We start from the raw sequence: 25,463 nt of genomic DNA, 5'->3' as shown, positions 1-25,463 counted from the left end.
GTTATGACTCCCTGTGGAGCTGAAGATCCCTGACTGCTGTTTCCAATTTGGGTAGTCGTGCATTTAACTCTGACCCACTTGCATTGATCGATGAGGCCCATTGGAATTTCCCCCCACACCCCCACCATAACTTACGGTCGGAGGTTTCAATTGTCTGGTGAATTTAGTGTGTAATGTGTCAGTTGCTTGAGGAAAAATGTAAGGTGAAATCTGTATTTTCCAAGTTAAAAGCGACTTCTATTTTTGAAACTTGAATGAGTTAAAATCAAATTCAAATAAAGAAAAAGTTAGGATATGGAATGCACTGCTCCAGAAGGCCAGTGATGCAGAATCAATTGAAGGTGTCAGTTATTTAGGAAGTGATCTAAAACAATCCCTAAATTTCAAAATGACATTTCTTGCAAATTACTATCCCATCTCCAACTTCCCTTTCCCCTCCATAGTCCTTGAAAGTATTGTCGCCTCCCAAATCCATTCCCATCTTTTCCGGAGCTCTATTTTGAATCCCACCAATCAAGTTTCCGTCCCTGCCACAGCACCAAAACAGCTCTTATCAAAGTCACAAATGACATCCTTTGTGACTGTGACAAAGGTAAATTTTCCCTTCTCATCCTTCTCAACCTTGTCTGCAGCCTTTGAAATGGTTGACCATCCTCCTCCAATGCCTCTCCACTGTCATCCAGCTGGGTGGGACTGCTCTCATTTGGTTCCATTCTTACCTTCTAATCGTAGCCAGAGGCTTCTTTTCCTGCTACCACACCATGACCTCTGGTGTCCGCTGAAGATCTATCCTTGGATCCCTCCTATTTTTCATCTACACGCTGCCCCTCAGCAACATTATCGAAAGCACCGCGTTAGTTTTTATATGTATGCTGCAGACACCCACCTATCTCACCATCACTTCTCTCGACTCCTCCACTGTTTTGTTGCTAAATTATCAGACTGCATATCCTCCAATTAAATATTGGGAAGACTGAAGCTATTGTTTTTGGTCCCTGCTACAAACTCCATTCCCTAGCTACCAACTCCATCCTTCTCCCTGGCAACAGTCTGAAATTAAGCCAGTCTGTTTGCAACCTTGGTATCACATTTGAACCCATGATGAGCCTCTGACATCATATTTGGGCCATCACTAAGACCGCCGATTGCCTCCACCTCCATAATTTCACCCTGTCTCAACTCACCTGCTGTTGAAACTCTCAATCATATCTTCGTCACCTCTAGACTTGGCTATTCCAATGCACTTCTGACTGGTCTCCCACATTCTACTCTCTGTAAACTTGAGGTCATCCAAAACTCCGCTGCCTATGTCTTAACTATCATTAAGTCCCGTTTCCCTATCACCCCTGTACTCATTGACCTACATTGGCTCCCGGCCAAGCAACAACTTGATTTTAAAATTCTCCTCCTTGATTTCAAATCCCTCCACGATCTCCCCCTCCCTATCTCTGTAATCTTGTCCATCAGCCCTCCGAGATATCTGCGCTGTTCTAATTCTGGCCTCTTATGCATCCCCGATTTTAATCGCTCCACCATTGGTTGCCACACCTTCCTGTGAAGCGCCTTGGGACTTTTTATTACATTAAAGGCACTATATGAATGTAAGTTGTTGTTCCCTCAGAAAATATAAATTTTTCTTTCAGATTTTTTCTTGACAATTTCCTCAATTTGCTCTCCTGAAACGACAAAATTGTTTACTGATATTTTATTCCTCTGTATCTCGCTCACGTAATATAAACTTATGAACTATAAAATGAACTTATGAAATAAATCTAAAATGGACACTTTTCCTGTAAAACAAAATGGAGTTGAGAGGTCAGGTGACCTTTTCTTTCCTGCAATAGACATGAAACTACAAGAACCCTGAGCTAATTTTCATGTCTGGGCAAGACTTGGCAAAGTCATTAAAATACAAATGATCTTTCTGGACATTTCTTTGAGAAGTCAGAAGTCATGAAGCTGCAAATGGCCCTTTCTATGGTAATGGCTGCATTTCTCCAACAAGTTGGGTTAACAATGCTGTGGCAGATTTTTTGACTCCAACCTTGAACTCCAGAGAACAGGCATGGAAAGCTCTACTTTATCAAGATGATATGTGATTGACACCTGAACTCCATTGTCTGATAAAATGGGCGAACCATCAGAAACTATTTATGGATTCAATGAAAGAGAAACTCTGGTCACATGACAGAAACCAGGTTTCTGATGAGGAGTTTTAATAAAGGTATATTCTGGCCAGAAAAAAGACAGAGAAAGAAACCTCTATGCCATCGAAGAGAAAGGACCCTGTCTAATACCACCAGCTTTAAGGCAGAGACTGGAGTGGGACTTGAATTCCACCTGAGAAATCACACCCAGGTTTTTGCCATGGAACTTTCACTGGAATAACCAGAGAAATCTGGGCATTCGTCCTCTTAAGCCTCCCAAGTTTTTTTTTCAGTGAACAAGGAAAAGATTACAGGTCTGCTCCATTTCATGTCTTAACCCCAGGGAAAAGCAAATGCAACACGGAACATTAAAAAATTCATAAGACCTAAACGCATGTCACTTTATAATCTCTATCTCTTCTTGAGTGTGTGTGTGTATCTGTAGGCATGTGAGAGTGGGTGTAGTGGTGAATATTTCAGGTATTGAATAATAACCATTTATCTTTCCTTTAAAACTTAAGAGAAAACTTGTCATTTGTCTGTTCTTGATAAATAAAGCACTTGGGTTAGAACACTTTTTAAACACGCTGTCTTCGATCAGTTGAGAGGTGGAAAAGGGGGAGCCATCCCTATCACCTCTCAGTTGTCCGAAGCAACTGGCACTGCTCACCCTCGGTACCTTGGCCAGTGAACATGAATCATGGTCATAAGTCATAACAGCACAGAAGAAGGTCATTTGGTGCATCGATTCCATGCCAGTAATCAGGTGTCAGCCTCGATCATATATTCAATTTATCAGACTGTGAGGCCTGACCCTAATTTCACCTGATGTCCCACTTGCCAGTAGGTGTCTCTAAACAGTGGTCAGGAGCGGGAACCCTGCCTGGTCTTTTACTGTACTACCCAAGGGCACAAAGATTCCATTACAGTCATGCGCTAACTAAGATCAGCTAACTCAGCACGGACATTTATCAAAGCTGAGACTTTACTAACCTGCACAGCTCATCTCCCTGAATGAACTCAGCAAGCCATTAGGGGAGCCCTTGAACAAAGGATTTTAATGACCACAAAGGAGATGAATTGAACAGCAGAGTTGCTGCCTAGTGCCAACCATCAAACTCAATCACAGTTGCTGTAAAGTATATTAACAGTGCAATGAAGAGGTTGCTAACAGCAGGGATTAGGCTATTCAAGCATGTCTTATATGTGAGAGATGAGTGTGGTAGGGTGGAATTCAAGGATAACCTAACACTGCAGAGCTGCCAGACTTTGTTTTTAATTTGAAGGAACAAAAAAATTGCTGATGGAATGATAGTTGTGTGCAGGCAGTCAGTGTGGGTCATTCTTTCAGTTCTCCGTTCGCTTCCAAATATGTTAATATGAACTTAACAAAAATAAAATAAATGCTGTTTCAGCAGTGAGATCCTCAAAGAACTGAATAAATTTCCTGTTGGTTTGTTTTTTGTTAATTTTCTGTAAGGCAGCAGATTGTAGCTAAAACCTGATTCTGGCATTGGCTGAAAAATCTCAAGTCTGGGATGAGCTTTTATTTTGGCTTAAAGCTTGTCATGCTTCTGGAACACAAGAATGAATTGCTTCAAAGGAGCTTCCCCACTCCTCTTCGAATAGTACTATGAGATCTTTTAAATGCATCTGAGAGAGAAGATTGGAGAAGAGAGGGCCTCAGTTTAATGTATCATCCAAAAGTCAGCACCTCCAACAGTAGCACTAAAGTGTCAATCTCCTAAAATTTCTGAAAATACCATTTTGAATGGCTACTGCAGCTGGTTTAGTAGCAATAAAGCTAACATCAATTGCTATTTGTAGAAAAGAGTTCTGAACTTCTTCGTGTGAAGAAATGTTTCCTAATTTCACTCCTGAAAGGTCTCTTTCTAATTTTTAGGCTGTGCCCCTGGTATTAGACTCCCCAACTAATGGCAATAGTTTCTTTCAATATACTCTCTCTGTTCCCCTTAATATCTTGGAAATTTCGATCAAATACCCCACAACATTCTAAATTCCAGAGAAGACAACCCTAGTTTGTGTAATCTCTCCCCTTAATTTTACCAGCGATGAGAACTCCCCACATAGAGAAAAGGAAAGGGTGAGAATGGCTGTGGGAGAAGAGTTGGTGGGATATTCTTCATCATACCATTCCGGTTGCAGTTACGTCCCAAAAGAATTTTGGCCTTAAAATCTGGAAAGAACATGGTTAGATGATCACACTGAGGTGTTTATCAAAAGGATAAAATAGAATTTTATTTCAGATCAAGCCAGGAAAGTCAGACCAGCGGATATCAGTTCAATATTGTGAGAAGTACTTTTAAAACTTATTTCAGGAAGGATTTCTTTACTTAAGAGTGGAAATGTTTGGAACAATCGCCTTTTTTCTATTTGTTCAAGGGATGTGAGCATTGTTGGCAAGGTCAACATTTCTTACCTATTACTAATTGCCCTTGAGAATGTGGTGGTGAGCTGCCTCCTGAACCACTGCAGTCCATGTGGTGTAGGTACACCCACAGTGCTGTTAGGAAGGGAGTTCAAGGACTTTGACACAGCCGTAGTGATTGAACAGCGATAGAGGTCACCACTGACCACCTCCAGGCGCGTATCCATTGTCTCTCGAGATAAGGAGGCCCAAAAGAAAGAAAAAAAAAGAAGAGTTCCAAGTCTGGATGGTGTGTGTCTTGGAGTGGAACTTGCAGGTAGTGATAAAGGTCGCAAGTTCGGAAGGCGCTGTTGAAAGAGCCTTGGCAAGTTGCTGCAATGCATCGTGTAGATGGTCCACACTGTTGCCACCGTATGCTGGTGGTGGAGGGAGTGAATGTTGAAGGTGGTGAATGGGGTGCCAATCGAGCGGGTTGCTTTGTCCTGAATGGCGTTAAATTTCTTAAGTGTTGTTGTAGCTGCACTCATCCAGGCAAGTGGAGAGTATTTCATCACACTCCAGACTTGTGCCTTGTTGATGGTGGACAGACTTTGGGGAGTCAGGAGGTGAGTTACTCGCCACAGAATTCCCAACCTCTGACCTGCTCTTGTAGCCACAGTATTTATGTGGCTGGTCTAGTTCAGTTTCTGGTCAATGGTAACCCCCAGGATGTTGATAGAGCCATAGAGTCATTTCTGGCACCGAAGGATTCCATTCAGCCCATCGAGTCAATGCCAGCTCTCTACGGAGCAATCCAGTCAGTCCCACTCCCCCGCTCGATCCCCGTGGGCCTGCAAGTTTATTTCCTTCAAGTGGCCATCCAATTTCCTTTTGAACTCATCGTTTCTGCTCCACTCCCCTTGTGGATGTTAGGGGTTTCAGCAGTGGTAATGCCATTGAACATCAAGGGGAGATGGTTAGATTCTCCCTTGTTGGAGATGTGGCACTTGTGTGGTGTGAATGTTACTTGCCTGTGTGAGATGTAGCAGCTAAAAACCTTTGTGAGGTCCAAATGAGGCTGGATACTCCAGTAGACGAGGCCAGTAATACGCTGTTTGTTGGCCATAGCACAGCAACACATCAGGTGCATGGGCTAGCATTAAGGGGCACTGATACCTGAGGCGTGTTCAGGGCCCAGTATATAGGATGCATAATAACAGCATTCATCACATATACCCAATATCATTGCCAACTGCTGCATTGCCTTCACTGGCATCTGGCATACCTAAAGACCATGGAATTTAACATGATTTGTCCCTAATATCAAAATAACTATCAGCACCCATTCCAATATTGGGTAGTGAGTGGTGCAGGTGCGTTTAAGTGTGTCTTGTCCCAGTGCTTCCCTTTTGTAAAAGTGTATGATATGTGTCATTTATTTCCTATAGAATGATGCCATTCTGTCACTTTACCTTGCTTCTTTCATTTAAGGATGAGCAGCAGACTTTAAGAGCCGCAGATTCTGCAAACTTTGCTTATGTAAATACAAGTTATTGTTACATCACGACGTCTGCTCAAAACATGACAAGTTCATACAGTGTCCCAAAAGCAGCAGTTCCGATGCCTCTGTACCCAGACATATTACCAGACCTGGGTGAGCTTCAGTGAGCCAAACAGCCTGTGCTTGTGTTAAGAATTCTATATTGATCAGTTCATTGATATATCAAGCAGTTTACATCAGGAATCGATGGTTTTAAAGTGTTTTTGAAGTACTCTAACCAGATTGAATAAGATACCAGTGTATGTGCTTGGGGTTAATATTTTTCACAAGTCACAAATTATTACAGTTTATTTATATGCGGGACACCCTGTTCAGATCCTGTGCCTCTGCATGTGATGCTGACATGCACAGCACACATTATACATATAATTGTATTTTGGTTCCACTGTATGTAGAAATGATCATTTTTCTGAATTCTTCTTTTTGAAGTTGGATTTATTGCTTCAACCGCTGATTCCTTTTTGAGTTCTGGTGAGATTTTTAGTTACTGCCCATCCTTAGTTAAAAGAAAATGTGAGAATATATATATATTATGTACATATATATATATATATATATATATATATACATACACACAAGATCAAAATCATATTAAAGAAACATTTGCCATGTATCTTTCAATCATTTAAAAGTAGAGACCTAGAATTCATTACCAAACCAAAGCAGCCTTGCACGATCACATGACAACGGGAGCCCAAAGATGTTTGAGTCACTGCAGTAAGTCTGCTGTTACTCCTTTGTGGACTGACTCACTTCCGCAAAAGGAACTGGACATCCTGGAAAAGGCTGAGTTGTGAAAAGAATTTGAATTTGATTTATTTACCTCCTTTGGCTTTTTGCCACAGTGCATAGCTAGGTCTTCATGTTGGTCAGGAATTCACATCAAAAAATGGGAGCCCTGGATATTTTTAAATCGTTCATTTACTTGTATTTGTTCTTGTTGCTATTTCTTGTATCTTGATATCTTGGGAGAGAAATTCATACATCAATGAAGAACTCTGCGTGGGCTGTCTAGGTAGCAGCCAACAGCACTGCCTGCCCCTAGGGAATTGACGGAAGTGTAGTGATTTGCAAATGAATTTCTCCCCGTTACCTTTTTCCAAACGCCAAAAAGATTCATTTGTTCACTAATTTTTATCTCAAAAAATCATTTTTCATATGGATGCAAGCAATTATATTGCTCTTCAAAAGCAAAGTTTTATTGGACGTGAAACTGAAGAACTATCTCATCTGAACAACATGAGTTTGAAATCCTGCTGTGTGATATCAGTGACAAACATTTGCTTTTTCATCTCCCTTTGGGGGAAAAATTAGATAAGGCCCAAGAACACGTGCAGTGATCCCAATGTGTAATTAAGCCGCGCCCATTCCTTCTGAAGAAGGCAGGATGTAAAATTTGGGCTACCTGCTAATTTAAATGATAGGAGGCTGTAGCCCAGTGCTAAACATGCTGGGAGTGGCTGCATGCCTCAGCAGGGGAGCCAAGTCCATGTGTGACTAGCACTACCTTAAAGCTAGCCTGCACTACTTAAAGCCAGTCTCTTAAAGAGAAAGTGTACTCTGTCTGCAGCAGGTACTGGAGGTGTCTGAGAAAGACATTCTGAGCAGGAAGAACACTGACGAATGATTCAACAGGGCGAAGAGAGTTCAAGGTTCACAGCATTGGCCTTGATGCAGGAGGTGAAAAGGAGGAGAGAATTCCTTTATCCACAGGGACCAGAGCGCCATCTAGACAGACATTTGAGAGGCAGTGGGAACAGTTATCGCAGCAGTGTAGCCCCGAGGACCTGGATGCAGTGCTGCAAGAAGTTCAATGACCTCCACGAGTGGTCACAGTCAACGAATGCATCCTCAGATGCCATATCCCACCAACTGCAGCACCAGCCTTACACACTGCTCAATTCAATTCCCCCCCCCCCACAACTTTACTCATCCAGCAGCAATCTCTATCAACCATGACTCATACCTTACACTCATAGCTTCACCTCACTCTCTCACACAGCACTGCTGCCAGCTTCACACCCATATCTCACAGCTTGCACTCCCAGCCAACTATTCAACTATGACACACATCACCCAAACAGATTGCAGCACACTCACTAACACAGTCCCGTCTCTTACAGGCCCAGGTCACACATAAACGCAGGCAGCAGCACCTAACCAGCGTGGATGCATGTTCTTCCCCTGATGTAGGAGACTGTGCTCACCATCTTTGTAACGGCTATGACTAAGGCCAGCAGCGGTGCTGAAACCACAGAGGATGATGGTACGGTCTCATCTAATCCTCCCTCCTTTTCACGTTCCGCATCCCCCTCATTTCACAATCTCTTCTGATGGCATAAGCATGTACCTCTTGCTTCCCACCTCCGCCCACCATTCCCTAACCGCAACCCAACCTTTGAGCCTTTCTCCTTTTGGATACCCAAGAACTACCACCTGGCCAGACAGTGATGCAGGAGCATGAAATGCAAGAAGAACAAGAGACTGATAATCTCACACCCGCAGCCTCCTGCTCAGATGCTGGCACTGTGCATACTTTTGAGGGTGGCGTAGAGGTGGGGTCTGCATGTGGTGAGTAACTGGGCACAAGTGGTTTGCAGCCAGGGCAGGGGGAAAGGAAAGCACAAGTGGCAGCTCCTCAGCAGGTGATGGCTCACAAGAGTTCTGCTGCAGAGGACTCGGATGAGGACTTCGATGGGGCAGCGTACCGATAAAGGCCGATGGGCATGCACAATGAAATGTTTGGTGCATTGGCAGGTCTGTCAAGAAAGTCTGCAGTCAATGCCAAGGAGCATGGGGGAATCTGACACTAACTTGCAACAAGCCTTTGTGAAAAGCTTGGAGCCCATCCTATCCAGCAGGGAAATGGTGGTCAATTCCATGAGACCCAGCTATGATGCAGCATCTGATGGCTGATGTCTTAGCTTCCATTATAGCACGTGCAGAAGACACCCAAAGATTGAGTGCTGCAGTGGAAGCTCAGACTGAAGTCATGCAATCTCAGCATGTTCCCACGCAGGCTCAGACTGGTACATCAAGGCTTACCCTGTGGTTTGCTGTGGTGGCTCAAATACTAATGGTCCTGCGGACTGGCACAGAACAAAATGTCATGACTGCTGCTAGGATACCTGGCACTCACCCGCATGATGTGCTGAGCATGGTCGCACACCAACTGCACATTCAGGGAGTGGAACCCTTTGCTGTGCATCTCTGAATTTAGATGGGCTCCTGCAAAGCCCATGCATGCAGTCATTGACACCCTGCACCATGGGAAAGCCCGCTATCCTGCTGAAACCATGTGCACACCCTGCCTGCTTCTCTCTGGCATTGAAATAAACTGGGAGATGTAAGAGTTGTCACCTGCTTTTGCCGAGAAGGATCCCGACGTGAAGAAGCTCATGGTCACCTTCACAGCCACTAACAGAGCTGTTCTCGCCCTGCTCTGTGGCTCCAGCTCTGCCTGCAAGAGGTGATAGATTTCAGTGAGCACCTCCTTTGTAAAATGGAGACATCAAACACACTGTTCCTTGCTGAGATTGAGGTAAAAGGAATGCTCCTTGGAGACTCTGGGTGAATATAAGGCCTTCAGCTGAAAGCCCTCTTCTCTCCTCTTCCTCCCTTTGTGAGCAGCTGGACCTCCTCTCCATTTGCCTTTGTTCAATTTCCCTGTCATGCTGCAGACCAAGGAGGGTGGTAACCATGACTTGGGAGCAAGTAGTGAACCCTTCAAGTCAGAACCAAGGGCTTCACGATGTGCAACACCACTCCCTGTCGACTTCACCAATTTTAAATAGCAGTAGAAAACTTACAACACTTCTACAAACTCGGGCAGAGTAACTAACCTGAAAGTAGTTGATCTCTTCAAATAGAGTTGGTCCTTCCTGCTGCTGAACACATAGTCAGTTATGTGAGATTAAGGGAGGGTGTTAGCTGGAACAGTGGGGTCAAAAATGGCTATGGGCTGGTGTCAAATCAGTGCTACACGGCAACTAATATCATCATCTGCCTACACATGCTTCCGACACATGCTTCTAAAACCAGCAGCGAAATGGCATTTGGCACAACTTGTGCCAGAGGTGTCCATGCATGGTGCAGATGCAAATTGTATAACCTTTATTGGCTGTTTTAGCAAAGAAACTAGCTCATTTGATCGGGTAGAAGCTGGTCGGGGAATCTAGAACACAGTCTCAGGATAAGGGGTCAATCATTCAGGACTGAGATGAGGAGAAATTACTTCACTCAAAGGGTTGTGAATCTTTGGAATTCTCTACCCCAGAGAGTTATGGATGCTCCATCATTGAATATATTTAAGGCTGGGATAGATAGACTTTGGTCTCACAGGGAATCAAGGGATATGGCAAGTGGAATTGAAGCCCAAGATCAGCCATGATCATATTGATTGGCGGAGCCGGCTCGATGGGCCATATGGTCTACTTCTGCTCCTATTTCTTGTGTTCTTGTGTATTTGTTAACCAGATAATTCCTTTGTTCAAAATAATGGGCATAATAATTTCATACTAACCCCCTAAAAGTATTCATTAATATCACACCTTTTTGGTACCTACTTGAATATTTATTTGTGCATTCCTGATTTTCTATATTTTTGTTGCTGTGTTTGGGGAAGCAAGATGCTTACTCATTTATGTAATGTAAGGTCCACTGAAGTGAGGGAGTCAAGGTTACTGGTAACTTTGAAAGCTAAATCCAAGTTACTTAAGGGAGGGATACAAAGGACTGATTTGCTTTTTTATAGTTTTGTAACATGTATTTTAAAATAAGCTGATTTTAAGAACCAGTGATTGGAAGCTTAACCTTCAGAATTTTCTGTGCACTGTTGCTGTAAACATTAATCCTTCAGACTTGTGCTTAATGTCATTTGAATAATGTGCACCAAACTCAACTGGCAGAATTGTCATCTTGCAAAGGTTTTAAACTGAATAACAAATCATACATAACGGAACCCTTATGAATGGGCATATTGTAAGGTTTATAAGCCTTGTATCTCCAGCTGAAATGTCATTGCACAGACTTGCACTTTGTGACTAAATGTCACTCTGCACAAGGCGATTTGCTGCTTGTTATGAAAGGTTGAGCTTTCAGTAAGTACCTAACTCGATGGTTTCTATCTGTCAGCCACTTTTTGTGGAACTGAGTAAGATGACTCATCAACAAGTCACTTTTTGGGAAACCGCTTTGGATGTCTTGGTTTCCTTACTATTATCATTGCACAGATTCCAACTGTGCATAATGACCTTCCCAAATTTGACTTATAGTCAGAGTAATTAATATATTAATTATTCAACAGTTGAATAATATGTTACTGCTTACAGACTATTCGGAAAACGAAAGCAGGCATTAATACCCTGTGAATCAAAGCAAAATACTGTGGATACTCAAAATCTGAAATAAAAACAGAAAATGCTGGAAATACTCAGCAGGTCTGGCAGCATCTGTCCACGTCTGTCTCCACAGACGCTGCCAGACCTGCTGAGTACTTCCAGCACTTTCTGTTTTTATTATTAATATCCTGCGTATTGACAGCTGTGTGCAGCACAATGTTATCAAATAAGTGAAGTTTTTTTACACCAACTTGGCTGACTCAGATAAGTGGTGATTAAGTGCAGCTGCTAAATCAATGAGTGCACCCACAGCCTTCACGACAGCTGTACCTTTACACATGCTATGTGTTTTATTATGCAGCATTATTATCTACGTAGCACCGTGATGAATCACCGCAGAAACATACGGCGTGGTGTCTGCCATTGCTGTGAGTGCGCATGTAACTTGGAACCAAGGCCTGTTCCATGAGTGGCTTTACAAGGAATCCTGATGATTGGGTTGGAATTTGATTCAGTACACTTGGTTGTATAATGACATATTTCCACATCTGCTGATAAATTTTACTGATACGCTTCACTAGTTTGTTTTAACTTTTCAGTAATCTACCAGCGAGCCTGCAGATAATTGAATTTAATGGCGTCTAACTGCTGTTTCACAATTTGCAAAATATTATTCAAAACAATTACTCGTCATTTCCAAAGATCATGCTTTGTCCAGAAAGCAGCTCTATAAAAAAGTAACTTTAAAATGTTGATCTCCTCTTAATAGTACCCATGGGATATTTTGAATTTGCTTAAACCACATCTGCTTGTTTAATGCCTCACCAAAAGCCAGCACCTCTGACAGTGCAGCAATCCCTCAGTACTGCACTCAAGTGTCAGCCTTTAAATTGATGTGCTGAACTTCTGAATTGGAGCTTGAACCTAAAACCTCAAGTCAGAGGCAAGAGTATGACCACTAATCCAAATGGCATAGGTCAGTCCAGCTGAAGAAGGCCCTTAAATTCCAATGCAATGATGTCAATTTTCAGGTCCAGAAGAACTCATCGTTTCTAATTTGTTTGACTCAGATTAATCACTGAATTCGCATGATGGGGAGAGGGAGAGAGAGAGGTCAAGAGTTGGAGTAATATTGAGATTTTCGTTTGAAAGGAAAACCTCCAGCCTGTTTGATGCACACAATCAGTAACTCACAAATTCAGCTCTTCTCTCTCTCCTCCTCTTACTTTCTGGAAAAAATTTCAGGTGTTCATTCAACTCATTATTTGTGTTAGCTTGTCTTTTTGTAGTGTTTACTGGACTCAGTTGGTACTCTGGCCACTCCTTCCCAAACTTTAGCCTTTGTGGCAAAAGGCTTTGGATTCGAGCCTCATACTGGACTTCAGCATGAAAGCTGGTCGGCTGCTTTTACACTGTACTGGGCTGCATTATCAGATATGCCAATCTTTGGGTGCATTGTTACAGCTGTAATACAAAGAAGATACGGCTTGCTTCATAAACTCGAGGTCATCCGAAACTCTGCTGCCTGTCTCCTTACCCTTGTCAAGTCCCATTCACCTTAGGACCTAGGCCCGAAGCTCCAGAATCCCCTCCCAAAACCTCTCCGACACTCTACCTCCCTTTCCTCCTTTCAGATACTCCTTAAAACCTACCTCTTTGACCTAATATCCTTATGTGACTCGCTGTATCACGCTCATATGGAGCACCTTGGGATATTTTATTATGTTACAGGTGCTATATAAGTACAAGTTATTGTTGTATTTTAGAAAGAAGTGATCAAAGAGCTTTCTTTATCGGAACCTATCTTATGATGTCCACTATTTTGCTTTTCAGAATGTGTCTTCACAATCTGCATTGTGGATAGTCGGAAGGTTGGATAATCTTGTTAAAAGTCCTTAAGAAACTTTAGGGTCCCAATGTAAATCTTTCAATGCACAATAATTACATTTTATTAAGTCATTTTTATTTGTCTTTTCTCCTCTCCAGGTTACAAAATCAATTAAACTGTATGGTAATCAGACAGTTAACCGAGGCATTATTGATGTTGTGGCAATAAACGTTACATATAAGGTGCAAGTGGCAGCATATACCAGCACTGGAACTGGGCCTTACAGTGATCCAGCACATGTGTTTGTTGGAAGCCATGGTAATTATTGTTTTGTATTGTGGGAAATGCCAGTGTGATCAGTTGGCATTTCTGAATGTTCATATTTATTAAGGAGCAATTTTAGCTGAAAAAGCATCAAGAGTAAATAACCAAAATATTAAGTTATATTCTTCTTTTACAAACATGGCACCAAAATTCCTAATTTTCAGTGAAAGAGAATGGGTGCAAAGATTTGACTTTTTACTTGCGTCTTCTCTTATTAGGATTAGCAAAGGCCAGAATTTTAGCCTATCTGGTACCAGCTGTGAACTCCGAGCTTTCAATCGGACAGTTCCGACTCTGAGTTGTGTCATTGCACAATTTTTAAAACTTTCTTCTGAAGGATTGTGCAATGAATTGAGCTCCAATCTGGTGTGTTGGAACTGTAGCTTCTGGTTCCAGTCCAGGATTTCCCCACACAGTGAAGTTTTCAAGCTTGGCATGACCGTCAAAGGAAGTCACGAGCAGGACGTGACTGCTCCCCGACAGGAATCCTCTCATTGTGCTCTTGGACACCCGTCCCTTCCCATGCATTTCAAGAGTTGAGGCTCTCAAGTCCTCATCCAACCTCTTGCCTGAAGAATGATGCATGACCCAGATACAACTAAGAAGAAAGGTGGATAACAAAAATCAATATGTGGGTCAATGAATCTATTGGGTTTTGGTCACAGAAGGGACACCTGAAGGGATGATTTTGGCAGTAAGATTGGAAGATCACCTGTGCTGCCACGCATCACTTTCAGTCATTCAATTATAATCCAAACCTGGAGTGTATGAGAGATGCTGGAGAGTTTATGGAGAGCAAGCAGCCTTGTTCACATATTTGCAGCAGCCCAAAGATATCAATCCATCAATGGGAATAGAGGTGCTGACCTCTAGAGGTGTACAGCTCACTGGATCCTACTGTAAATGTCCTGTGTTCGAGTAAGTGTTCTAGTCATATAGTACCAGATAGGACCATGTGAATAGATTTATTTGCTCCAGAAGATAGTTCTGTTGGAAAAGCTGTTAGATTCAGATCTGATTTTTTTTTTTGTCTTTCAGTACCTCAAATCTATAGAGAAGTCCCAATCAAGGTCATTCACTATTCTGCCAAATGAATTTAGAATTAAATCCTGGAGAACTGCACTCTTGTCTCTTCTGGTAGAGATAAACTTTGCTGAGAAAATGAGCTGGACTGGGGGTCTTTTCAACATTGTGATTTTCCCTCTGATACCCATCATGTCCAAACTTCAGTGCCATCTTGGTTGCACCCGGTTTCTAACACTGTTCCTCTCTACAATAGCAACAGTATAGAAACATAGAAAATAGGAGCAGGAGTAGGCCATTTGGCCCTTCAGCCTGCTCCGCCATTCATTATGATCAAGGCTGATCATCCAACTGAGTAACCTGTTCCCGCTTTCGCCCCATATCCTTTGATCCCTTTAAATCCAAGAGCTATATCTAACTCCTTCTTGAAAACATACAATGTTTTGGCCTCAACTGCTTTCTGTGGTAGCGAATTCCACTGGTTCACCACTCTCCGGGTGAAGAAATTTCTTCTCATCTCAGTCCTGAAAGGTTTACCCCGTATTCTTAGACTATGACCCCTGGTTCTGGACTCCCCCACCATCGGGAACATCCTTCCTGCATCTACCCTGTCAAGTCCTGTTAGAATTTTATAGGTTTCTATGAGATCCCCCCTCACTCTTCTGAACTCCAGCGAATATAATCCTAACTGACTCAATCTCTCCTCATACGTCAGTCCCGCCATCCCAGGAATCAGTCTGGTAAACCTTCGCTGCACTACCCCTATAGCAAGAACATCCTTTCTCAGATAAGGAGACCAAAACGGCACACAATATTCCAGGTGCAGCCTCACCAAGACCCTGTACAATTGCAGCAAGACATCCCTGCTCCTGTACGCGAATCCTCACGCTATGAAGGCCAACATACCATTTGCCTTTTATCCCGCCTGTTGGACCTGCATGCTTACCTTCAGCGACTGGTGTACGAGAACACCCAGGTCTCATTGCATATTCCCCTCTCTGTTTATCGCTGTTCAGATAATAATCTGCCTTCCTGTTTTTGCTACCAAAGTGGATAACCTCACATTTATCCACATTCTACTGCATATGCCATGCATTTGCCCACTCACTCAACTTGTCCAAATTACCCTGAAGCCTCTCTACATCCTCCTCACAACTCACCCTCGCACCCAGTTTTGTGTCATCTGCAAATTTGGAGATATTACATTTAGTTCCCTCATCTAAATCATTAGTATATATTGTGAATAGCTGGGGTCCTAGCACCGATCCCTGAGGTACCCCACTAGTCACTGCCTGCCATTCAGAAAAAGACCCATTTATCCCTACTCTTTGTTTCCTGTCGGCCAACCAATTTTCTATCCATCGCAATACACTACCCCAATCCCATCCGCTTTAATTTTACACACTAATCTCATATGTGGGACTTTGTCGAAAGCCTTCTGAAAGTCCAAATATACCACATCCACTGGCTCCCCCTCATCTACCCCACTAGTTACATCCTCAAAGAATTCTAGTAGATTTGTCAAGCATGATTTCCCTTTCGTAAATCCATGCTGACTCTGTCCGATTCTACCACTGTTCTCCAAGTGCTCTGCTATAAAATCTTTGATAATGGACTGTAGAATTTTCCCCACTACTGACGTCAGGCTCACTGATCTATAATTCCCTGCTTTCTCTCTACCTCCCTTTTTAAATAGTGGGGTTACATTAGCTACCCTCCAATCTGTAGGAACTGTTCCAGAGTCTATAGAATCTTGGAAGATGACCACCAATGCATCCACTATTTCTAGGCCCACTTCCTTAAATACTCTGGGATGCATACCATCAGACCCTGGGGATTTATCGGCCTTTAATCTCATCAATTTCCCCAACACCATTTCTCTACTAATACTAATTTCCTTCAGTTCCTCTCTCTCACTAAGCCCTGTGTTCCCCAACATTTCTGGTATGATATTTGTGTCCTCCTTTGTGAAGACAGAACCAAAGTATGCATTTAGTTGGTCAGCCATTTCTTTGCTCCCCATAATAAATTCCCCTGTTTCTGACTGTAAGGGACCTACATTAGTCTTCACTATTCTTTTTCTCTTCACATACCTACAGAAACTTTTACAGTCAGTTTTTATGTGCCCCGCAAGCTTGCTCTCGTACTCTATATCTGTGCCATTTCTTTTGGACAATGGTATCATGTGCCTTGTTCTCTCACTCCTTTCCTCCAAAAGCCTTTTCAAGACTTGTCTCTTCAATCATTCTGTCGATTCACCCTGCCTTAATCTTTCCTGTTATCTGCGCTGTTGTGCCATTACCCTGTTGTAAAATACTGAAAAGATGTTGCCCTACATTAGGGGTGATAGAAAAATGCAAGTTATTGTCGCATTGCAGTCTTCCAGAAATTAAGAAAAAACAAAACTTTACCTGCTCTGTAATTGTATATAAACAAATTTGTATTGATTTAGTAGTTATGTGAATCCAAAGCTAATTTCCCCATGTATTCATTTACTTGCAGGTGAGATGATACTTTCACCATTCTCAACTACTACGGCTGCTGATGGCAGTAATGCTGAGCGCTCCCTAATCGTGCTAATTGCGATAGTTTGCGTCAGTGGCATAATTATTTTGGTAGCTTTCATGTATACAGCTGTGAAAAAGCGGATGATGGAGACCAAGTTTGGGTCAGTATTGTTGGTTTATGACATTTCAATTATTCTAACCTTGACATGCATTTCTGAAAATTTCTTGTGAAAGAAAAATGATGTTAACTATTACGCAGGTGCCCAGTACCAGTAAAAATGGAAGTGGTGTCTGGTCATTGGCCAGACTAGGTTTCAGTGTCTGTGGTTTCTTAGTCACCCCAGAGAAAATCTCTATTGGTTTGGAATACAAGTGAAGGATTAAACAAATGCCTGGTTATATTATGATAGTCATTTTTTCAATAGATGAATGAGAATCTGTAGATTAAGGGGAATATAGTAGTATCATAAGTGTGGGGCACATTGAAAAAACATGGCTTAAAGTTATCTTTTGATGAAAATGATACCAGATTCTTTTATGAACGTGAGTTCAGTCTTGCCTCAAATCTCATAATTATCAACACTGTTCAAGACTAAACAATAATGGAAATTGGATAAATATTGATTGGGCGAAAGATGGAAGATAATGGAAAATTTGTGGCAGAGCGGGATTAGTTTTGGATTGTGCTATCTGTGAGCCAATGTAGACAGGGTGGGCCAAATAACTTGCTCCTGAGCTGGAAAGCTCTATCATTCTTAACTCCATTGAACAAATGCTGAAAGCATTCCCTCAAAGTTCCAGTAATTGAACTCTCCTTTCCCAAAAGAGAAAGTAACAGGGTGTTTGTCACACCTGTTATTTCATTGAACAAAACAATATGTTTTTGATATGATAGGAATAATAAAAGCTGTTGAAAACTTGAGACAATGAAAATAGAACTCGAGCACAAAATGTAAAAGCCTCAAGCAAGGTCAGAGATTTGGAAAAACATTCTTTCCCGCAGGATAGTGGATATCTAAAAGAACACAACAAATAGGAGCGGAAATAGACCATATGGCCCATCAAGCCTATTCCACCATTCAGTACAATCATGGCTGATCTTGGGCTTCAATTCTACTTTCCTGCCCACTCCCCATATCCCTTGATTCGCTGCGAGACCAAAAGTCTATCTATCCCAGCCTTCAAAGTATTCAATGATGGAGCATCCACAACTTTCTGGGGTAGAGAATTCCAAAGATTCACAACACTTTGAGTTCACAACAATCTCTTAACTTCCACCCTATCAAGTCCTTTCAGAATCTTGTATGTCTCAATTAGATCACCCCTCATTCTTCTGAACGTCAGAGAACATAGGCCCAATTTACTCAGCCTCTCATCATAGGACAACCCCCTCATCCCAGCGACCAATTTAGTAAATCTTTGCTGCACTGCCTCCAGTGCAAGTATATCCTTTCTTAAATATGGAGACCAAAACTGCACACATTATTCCAGGTGCGGTCTCACCAAAGCCCTGTATACTTTTAGTAAGACTTCTTTATTCCTGTACGCCAATTCCCTTGCATTAAAGGCCAACATGCCATTTGCCTTCCTAATAGACTGCTGCACCTGCGTGTTAACTTTGTGCGTGCCTTGTACAAGTACCCCCAAGTCTCTCTGAACATCAACACTGACCTTTGAAAAAAATATTCTGCTTTTCTATTTTTATGACCAAAGTGAACAACTTCACACTTCCCTACATTATACTCCATTTGCCATCTTGTTGCCCACTCACTTGTCTATATCTCTTTGCAGCCTCTCTATATCCTCCCTCCAGAAAGTTAAGTCTTGTCATTACAAGCATCAGTACCCTTTTAACAATGTGCTAAGTGTTAATAACTGCCGATCAACCCCTTTGGCACTAAAAATTAACTATTGCAAGTAAAAAAATCTCAGTCCTTCAGATTCTCTCTCTCTCTCTCTCTCTCTCTCTCTCTCTCTCTCTCTCTCTCTCTCTCTCTCTCTCTCTCTCTCTCTCTCTCTCTCTCTCTCTCTCTCTCTCTCTCTCTCTCTCTCTCTCTCTCTCTCTTTCAATCCAATCTTTGTTTCTTTCTATGCCTGATTTGACATTGAATTCAACCTCTTTTCATCATCCTTTTTCTTGGTCCTTCCTGTGTTTATATCCTAATCCTACAATTCGATTGGTTAAGATGTCCAGTTGACTCAGGTTCCATTGCCCTGTTTCCCTTGCTGCGCCGGTATCAGCTCGCATTGAAAGCAACTTTGTGGTCAAAACCTTTCTGGGCTGAAGCGTTTAGAGGCAAATCTAACTAACAGCAGATGGTGTTAGATGCCATGCTACAACGAAATCTGGCCCTTTGTTTACTTATACTTTCAGCAGAACAGCACAACCAGGATTTCCTTCAATTTTGTCATTCTGTTACGCCTTTTAATTCTTCCATTGCCAAGAATTTTAGGAATTTCTCCTTATCAGGCCAGGCAAATTTGGCTTCAGTTTCAAAGGAACAGGTTAACCCTTGGGCTGCCAATAACTCCAGGGAATATCCTGCCTCTTTGGGGGATGGTCATGTAGCGAGATGCTAAAAATAAGACATTACAGCGACAAGGTAAAATCCATTACTCAAATGTTAAATGTAAGCTGCCAAAATTAACACTGGAACATAGGAACAGGAGTAGGCTATTGAGCCCTGACTGTTCCACTATTCAATTTAATCGTGGCTGATGTGCATCAACTTCATCTACCCATTTTGGTTTCATAACCCTGAATTAACAAATCTCTATCAATCTCTGTTTTAAAATTTTTAATTGATCCCCAGCCTTCACAGCATTTTGGGGAAGAGAGTTCCAGATTTCCACTAGGTTTTGTGTCAAGAAGTGCTTCCTGACATCAACCCTGAACAGCCTAACTCTAACTTTAAGGTTATGCCCCCTTGTTGTGGACTCCTTTCTCCGCCCACCCTCTCCAATACTGCCAGAGGAAATAATTTCTCTCTGTCTACCCCAGAGGGTTGTGGATCCTCCATTGTTGAGGCTGAGATAGTTTTTTTTGTCTCTCAGGGAATCGAGGGATATGAGGAGCAAGTGGGAAAGTGGTGTTGAGGCAAAAGATCGGTCATGATGTCGGTAGTGGGGAAAATTCTACAGTCCATTCTCAAAGACTTTATAGCAGAGTACTTGGAGAACAGTGGCAGAATTGGACAGAGTCAGCATGGATTTACGAAATGGAAATCACACTTGACAAATCTACTAGAATTCTTCGAGGATGTAACTAGTAGAGTTGATGAGGGGGAGTCAGTGGATGCGGTTTATTTGGACTTTCAGAAGGCTTTTGACAAAGTCCCACATAAGAGATTAGCATGTAAAATTAAAGCGGATGGGATTGGGGGTAGTGTATTGTGATGGATAGAAAATTAGTTGGCCGACAGGAAACATGGGTCATTTTCTGAATGGCAGGCAGTGACCAGTGGAGTACCGCAGGGATTGGTGCTAGGACCCCAGCTATTCACAATATATACTAATGATTTAGATGAGGGAACTAAATGTAATATCTCCAGATTTGCAGATGACACAAAACTGGGTGGGAGGGTGAGTTGTGAGGAGGATGCAGAGAGGCTTCAGGGTGATTTGGACAAGTTGAGTGAGCGGGCAAATGCATGGCAGATGCAGTAGAATGTGGATAAATGTGAGGTTATCCACTTTGGTAGCAAAAACAGGAAGGCAGATTATTATCTGAATGGCTATAAACTGAGAGAGGGGAATATGCAGCAAGACCTGGGTGTTCTCGTACACCAGTCGCTGAAGGTAGGCATGCAGGTCCAACAGACGGTAAAAAAGGCAAATGGTATGTTGTCCTTCATAGCGAGAGGATTCGTGGACAGGAGCAGGAATGTCTTGCAATTATACAGGGTCTTGGTGAGGCCACACCTGGAATATTGTGTGTAGTTTTCGTCTCCTTATCTGAGGAAGGATGTTCTTGCTATCGAGGGAGTGCAGCAAAGGTTTACCAGACTGATTCCTAGGATGGTGGGAGTGACATATGAGGAGAGATTGAGTTGGTTAGGCTTACATTTACTGGAGTTCAGAAGAGTGAGGGAGGGATCTCATAGAAACCTATAAAATTCTAACAGGACTTGACAGGGAAATGCAGGAAGGATGTTCCCGATGGTGGGGGAGTCCAGAACCAAGGGTCATAGTCTAAGGATACGGGGTAAACTTTTCAGGACTGAGATGAGGAGAAATGTCTTCACCCAGAGAGTGGTGAACCTGTGGAATTCGCTACCACAGAAAGCGTTTGAGGCCAAATCATTGTATGTTTTCAAGAAGGAGTTAGATATAGCTCTTGGGTTTGAAGGGATCAAAGGATATGGGGCGAAAGCGGGAACATGTTACTGAGTTGGATGATCAGCCTTGATCATAATGAATGGCGGAGCAGGCTTGATGGGCCGAATGGCCTACTCCTCCTATTTTCTATGTTGCTATGTTTCTATGATTGAATGGTGGAGCAATCTTGAGGGGCCCTATGGTCGACTCCTGCTCCAATTTCTTATGTTCTTAACTACCCTATCAAATCCCTTTTTACGTTAAAATTAAACATGATCACTTTACCACTGCTCATGCTTCCTCTCGTCAACGTTTTTCCATTCATGAGGTTTGATTGCCTTTGTGTACTTTTTCTTTGTGCACTGATTAACCATATTTACATCTCTGCTACTTGAACATTGTTAAACTGTTTACTTAAATAGACTAGTGACCTGTAAAACCAGTGTCGGCAGGAATTTGATTTGAATGAGTTAGACAGTGAATCAGCTGTCACTGCCCTCCTCCGCATCACCCTGCAGTATGTTCGTTCACTTGTGAACAAGACCCATGCCATCTGTGAACTTAGTGTCATTGAGTGCATCATCACACCCTTGTCGGAAATTTGGCTGAGGGATGAGGCCACCTTCCTCCTAAATCAAGCCTCCCCACCTAGCTTCACCTTCCCATCACTTGTCCCGCCTTAAATGTCTTGGTGATAGTGTAGCTCTTATTAATGCACACCTTGGCCTGTTCCTTACTCCTATGGGACTTCCTGCTTCTTTGACCATTGCACTGATCCCACTCCTTTTGCTTCTCATTTAAAATCCTTATTCTCCACTGCCCACCCAAGTACCATAAAAGAATTCCTTACCTAGGTATCTTCACTGCTTTCCTCCGTCAGCCTCTGCACCAAGCCACTTCTCATACTTGGTGATTTCAACCCCTATCTCAGTTCTTCATGCTCTCTCACGGAGAGCGGACCTGTTTGAGAAGGGCAACAGCGGTGGGTGATAAAGACCGGCGGCAGAGAGCCCCTTCTACCTGTCAGAGCCAAAATGTGACATCACGGGGAAACAGGTAGTGATTGGTGGGTATCTCTTCCTTGTTTCTTTTGATTGGCCAAGTGGTTTAAATCAAGAGACGTTATTACAGCTGAAGAGTACAGTTAAGAAATTCACTTTTAAAATAGTTAGCATCCAAATTAATTAATGAAATAGAATAGCGATGGCTGGGCAGGCAATGTGTTGCAACTGTAGTATGTGGGAGCTGGTGGACGCCGGTGCAATCCACGGTGACCACATCTGCAGCAAGTGTTGGCTGCTCGAGGAACTTCGGCTCAGAGTTGATGAGCTGGAGTCCGAGCTGCGGACACTGCGACACATCAGGGAGGAGGAGTGTTAACTGGACACTGTGTTTCAAGAGACAGTCACACCCCAAATTTGGACCATGGTCAGTGACAGGAGAGTGTGACTGCGAGTGAGGCAGGTATGGGGATCCAGAATTTAACTTTGGAGGAGCCTCAACCAGTGCCCTGATCCAATATGATCAAGGTTCTTGCTCCCAGTGTGGACGAGGGCACAGACTGCAGGGAGGATGAGCGAACTGACCACAGCACCATGGTTCAGAGTGCCATTCAAGTGCGGGGGGAAAAGAGAAATGTAGTAGTAATAGGGGATAGAATAGTTAGGGGGATAGATACCGTTCTCTGCAGCAAAGGTAGAGAGTCCCGAAGACTCTGTTGTCTACCTGGTGCCAAGGTTATGGACATCTCTTATCAGCTGGAGAGGAACTTGGAGTGGGAGGGGAAGGATCCGGTTGTCGTGGTCCACATAGGTACCAATGACATAGGTAGGACTAGGAAAGAGGTTCTGCTGAGGGACTATGAGCAGCTCGAGGCCAAATTAAAAAGCACAACCACAAAGGTAATAATCTCTGGATTACTACCTGAGCCACGTGCAAATTGGCAAATGGTAAATATGATTAGAGGTAAACATGTGGCTCAAGGATTGGTGTGGGAGAAATGGTTTCCAATTCATGGGGCACTGGCACCAGTACTGGGGAAGGAGAGAGCTCTTCCGTTGGGATGGGCTTCATGTGAATCATGCTGGGACCAGTGTCCTGGCGAATCGCATAACTAGGGTTGTCGATAGGAGTTTAAACTAATTAGTGGGGGGAGGGTTCAATTGAAGGGAAGTTTAAAAAATCAAAAAGAAACGAGAGCAGAGGTGCAGGGTAGTGAAGAGGCGAACGGTAATCAAAGTGTGATAGGATGGGGCAGAAAATATAAGCAGAAGAATGCAGCATAAATTAGAACCAGAATGAGTAATAATGGCAAAAAGTCAAAGCTTAAGGCTCTTTATCTGAATGCACACAGCATTTGTAACAAGATAGATGAGTTGACGGCACAAATAGAAATAAATGAATATGACTTGGTAGCTATTACAGAGATGTGGTTGCAGGTTGATCAAGACTGGGAACTCAATATTCAAGGGTATTCGACATTCTGGAAAAATAGGCAAAAAGGAAAAGGAAGTGAGGTAGCTTTATTAATAAAGGAAGGTATCAGTGCGGCGGTGAGTAGTGATATAGGTGCAATAGATCGTGATGTGGAATCAGTTTGGGTGGAAATAAGGAATAGCAAGGGGAAGAAGTCACGGGTGGGAGTCGTCTATAGGCCCCCGAAGAGTTGCTTCACTGTAGGACAAAGTATAAATCAGGAAATAATGGATGCATGTAAGAAGGGCGCTACAATTGTCATGGGTGATTTGAATCTGCATAGATTGGCAGAGGTAACATGGAAGACGAATTTATAGAGTGCATCAGGGATTGTTACTTAGAGCATTGCAGAATCTACCCGGGAACTAGATCTAGTAATGAGGGTAGGATTAATATATATCATAGTTAAGGATCCTCTAGGTGGTAGCGATCACAACATAGTAGAATTTCAAATTCAGTTTGAGGGTGAGCAACTCGAGTCTCAAACCAGTGTCCTCAACTTAAACAAGGGCAATTACAGAGGTATGAAGAAAGAGTTGTCTGAAGCGGGCTGGGAAAATAGGCTAAGGGGAAGGTCAGTGGATGAGCAATGGGAGACATTTAAGCAGATATTTCATAACACTCAGCAAAAATTTATCCCAGTCAAAAAGAAGGACTCGATGAGAAGGATGAACCAACCGCGGTTAACAAAGGCGATGGAGAGTATCCAATCAAAAATTAAGGCATGCAAAATGGCGAAAACTAGTGGTAGGCCAGAGAATTGGAAATTTTTTAGGAACCAGCAGCGGATGACTAAAAACCTATTAAAGAGGGAGAAAATTGATTATGAAAGTAAATTGGCATGAAATATAAAAACTAACAGCAAGAGCTTCTATGGGTATATAAAAAGAAAGAGCGTAGCTAAAGTGAGCGTGGGACCGTTGGAGGATGCGACTGGAGAATTGATAACAGGGAACAGGGAAATGGCCGATAATTTAAACCAATATTTTGCATTGGTCTTCACGGTGGAGGATACTATAAACAACCCACAGATATCAGATAAGCAAGGAACTAATGGGAGGAAAGATCTTGTAATAGTCTCTATCACGAGGGACAAACTATTTGACAAACTAATGGGACTAAAGACAGACAAGTCGCCAGGACCTGATGGCCTGCATCCAAGGGCTTTAAAGGAAGTGGCTGCAGAGATAGTGGAGGCATTGGTCAAAATATTCCAGAACTCACTGGATTCCGGTCGGGTCCCAGTGGATTGGAAAACCGTTAATATGATGCCCCTGTTCAAGAAGGGAGGGAGAGAAAATGCAGGAAACTATAGGCCAGTCAGCCTAACCTGGGTTGTTGGGAAAATGCTAGATTCCATTATTAAGGAAGAAATAGGACATTTAGAAAAGCTTAATGCAATCAATCAGAATCAACATGGTTTTGTGAAAGGGAAATCATGTTTGACAAATTTGCTAGAGTTCTTTGAGGATATAACAAGCAGAGTTGATAAAGGGGAACAGGTAGATGTAGTGTATTTGGATTTCCAGAAGGCATTCAATAAGGTGCCATATAAACGATTATTGCACAAGATA

The 25,463-nt window shown here is 42.6% G+C and overlaps 1 protein-coding gene across 2 annotated transcripts in view; it reads left to right on the top strand.

The window, feature by feature from the left end:
- mertka (c-mer proto-oncogene tyrosine kinase a) overlaps nt 1-25,463 on the top strand; it is a 188,379-nt gene that overhangs the window by 117,078 nt on the left and 45,838 nt on the right. For both annotated transcript variants that reach the window (XM_068027609.1, XM_068027606.1), the window contains exons 9-10: nt 13,402-13,561; nt 17,093-17,258. In XM_068027609.1, the coding sequence (XP_067883710.1) occupies nt 13,402-13,561; nt 17,093-17,258 (326 nt within the window). The remainder of the gene's footprint in view (nt 1-13,401; nt 13,562-17,092; nt 17,259-25,463) is intronic.

The sequence above is a fragment of the Heterodontus francisci genome, chromosome 3, assembly GCF_036365525.1.
Source record: "Heterodontus francisci isolate sHetFra1 chromosome 3, sHetFra1.hap1, whole genome shotgun sequence".
In the NCBI taxonomy this organism is placed as follows: Eukaryota; Metazoa; Chordata; class Chondrichthyes; order Heterodontiformes; family Heterodontidae; genus Heterodontus; species Heterodontus francisci.
This window is presented reverse-complemented; position numbering and strand designations above follow the sequence as displayed.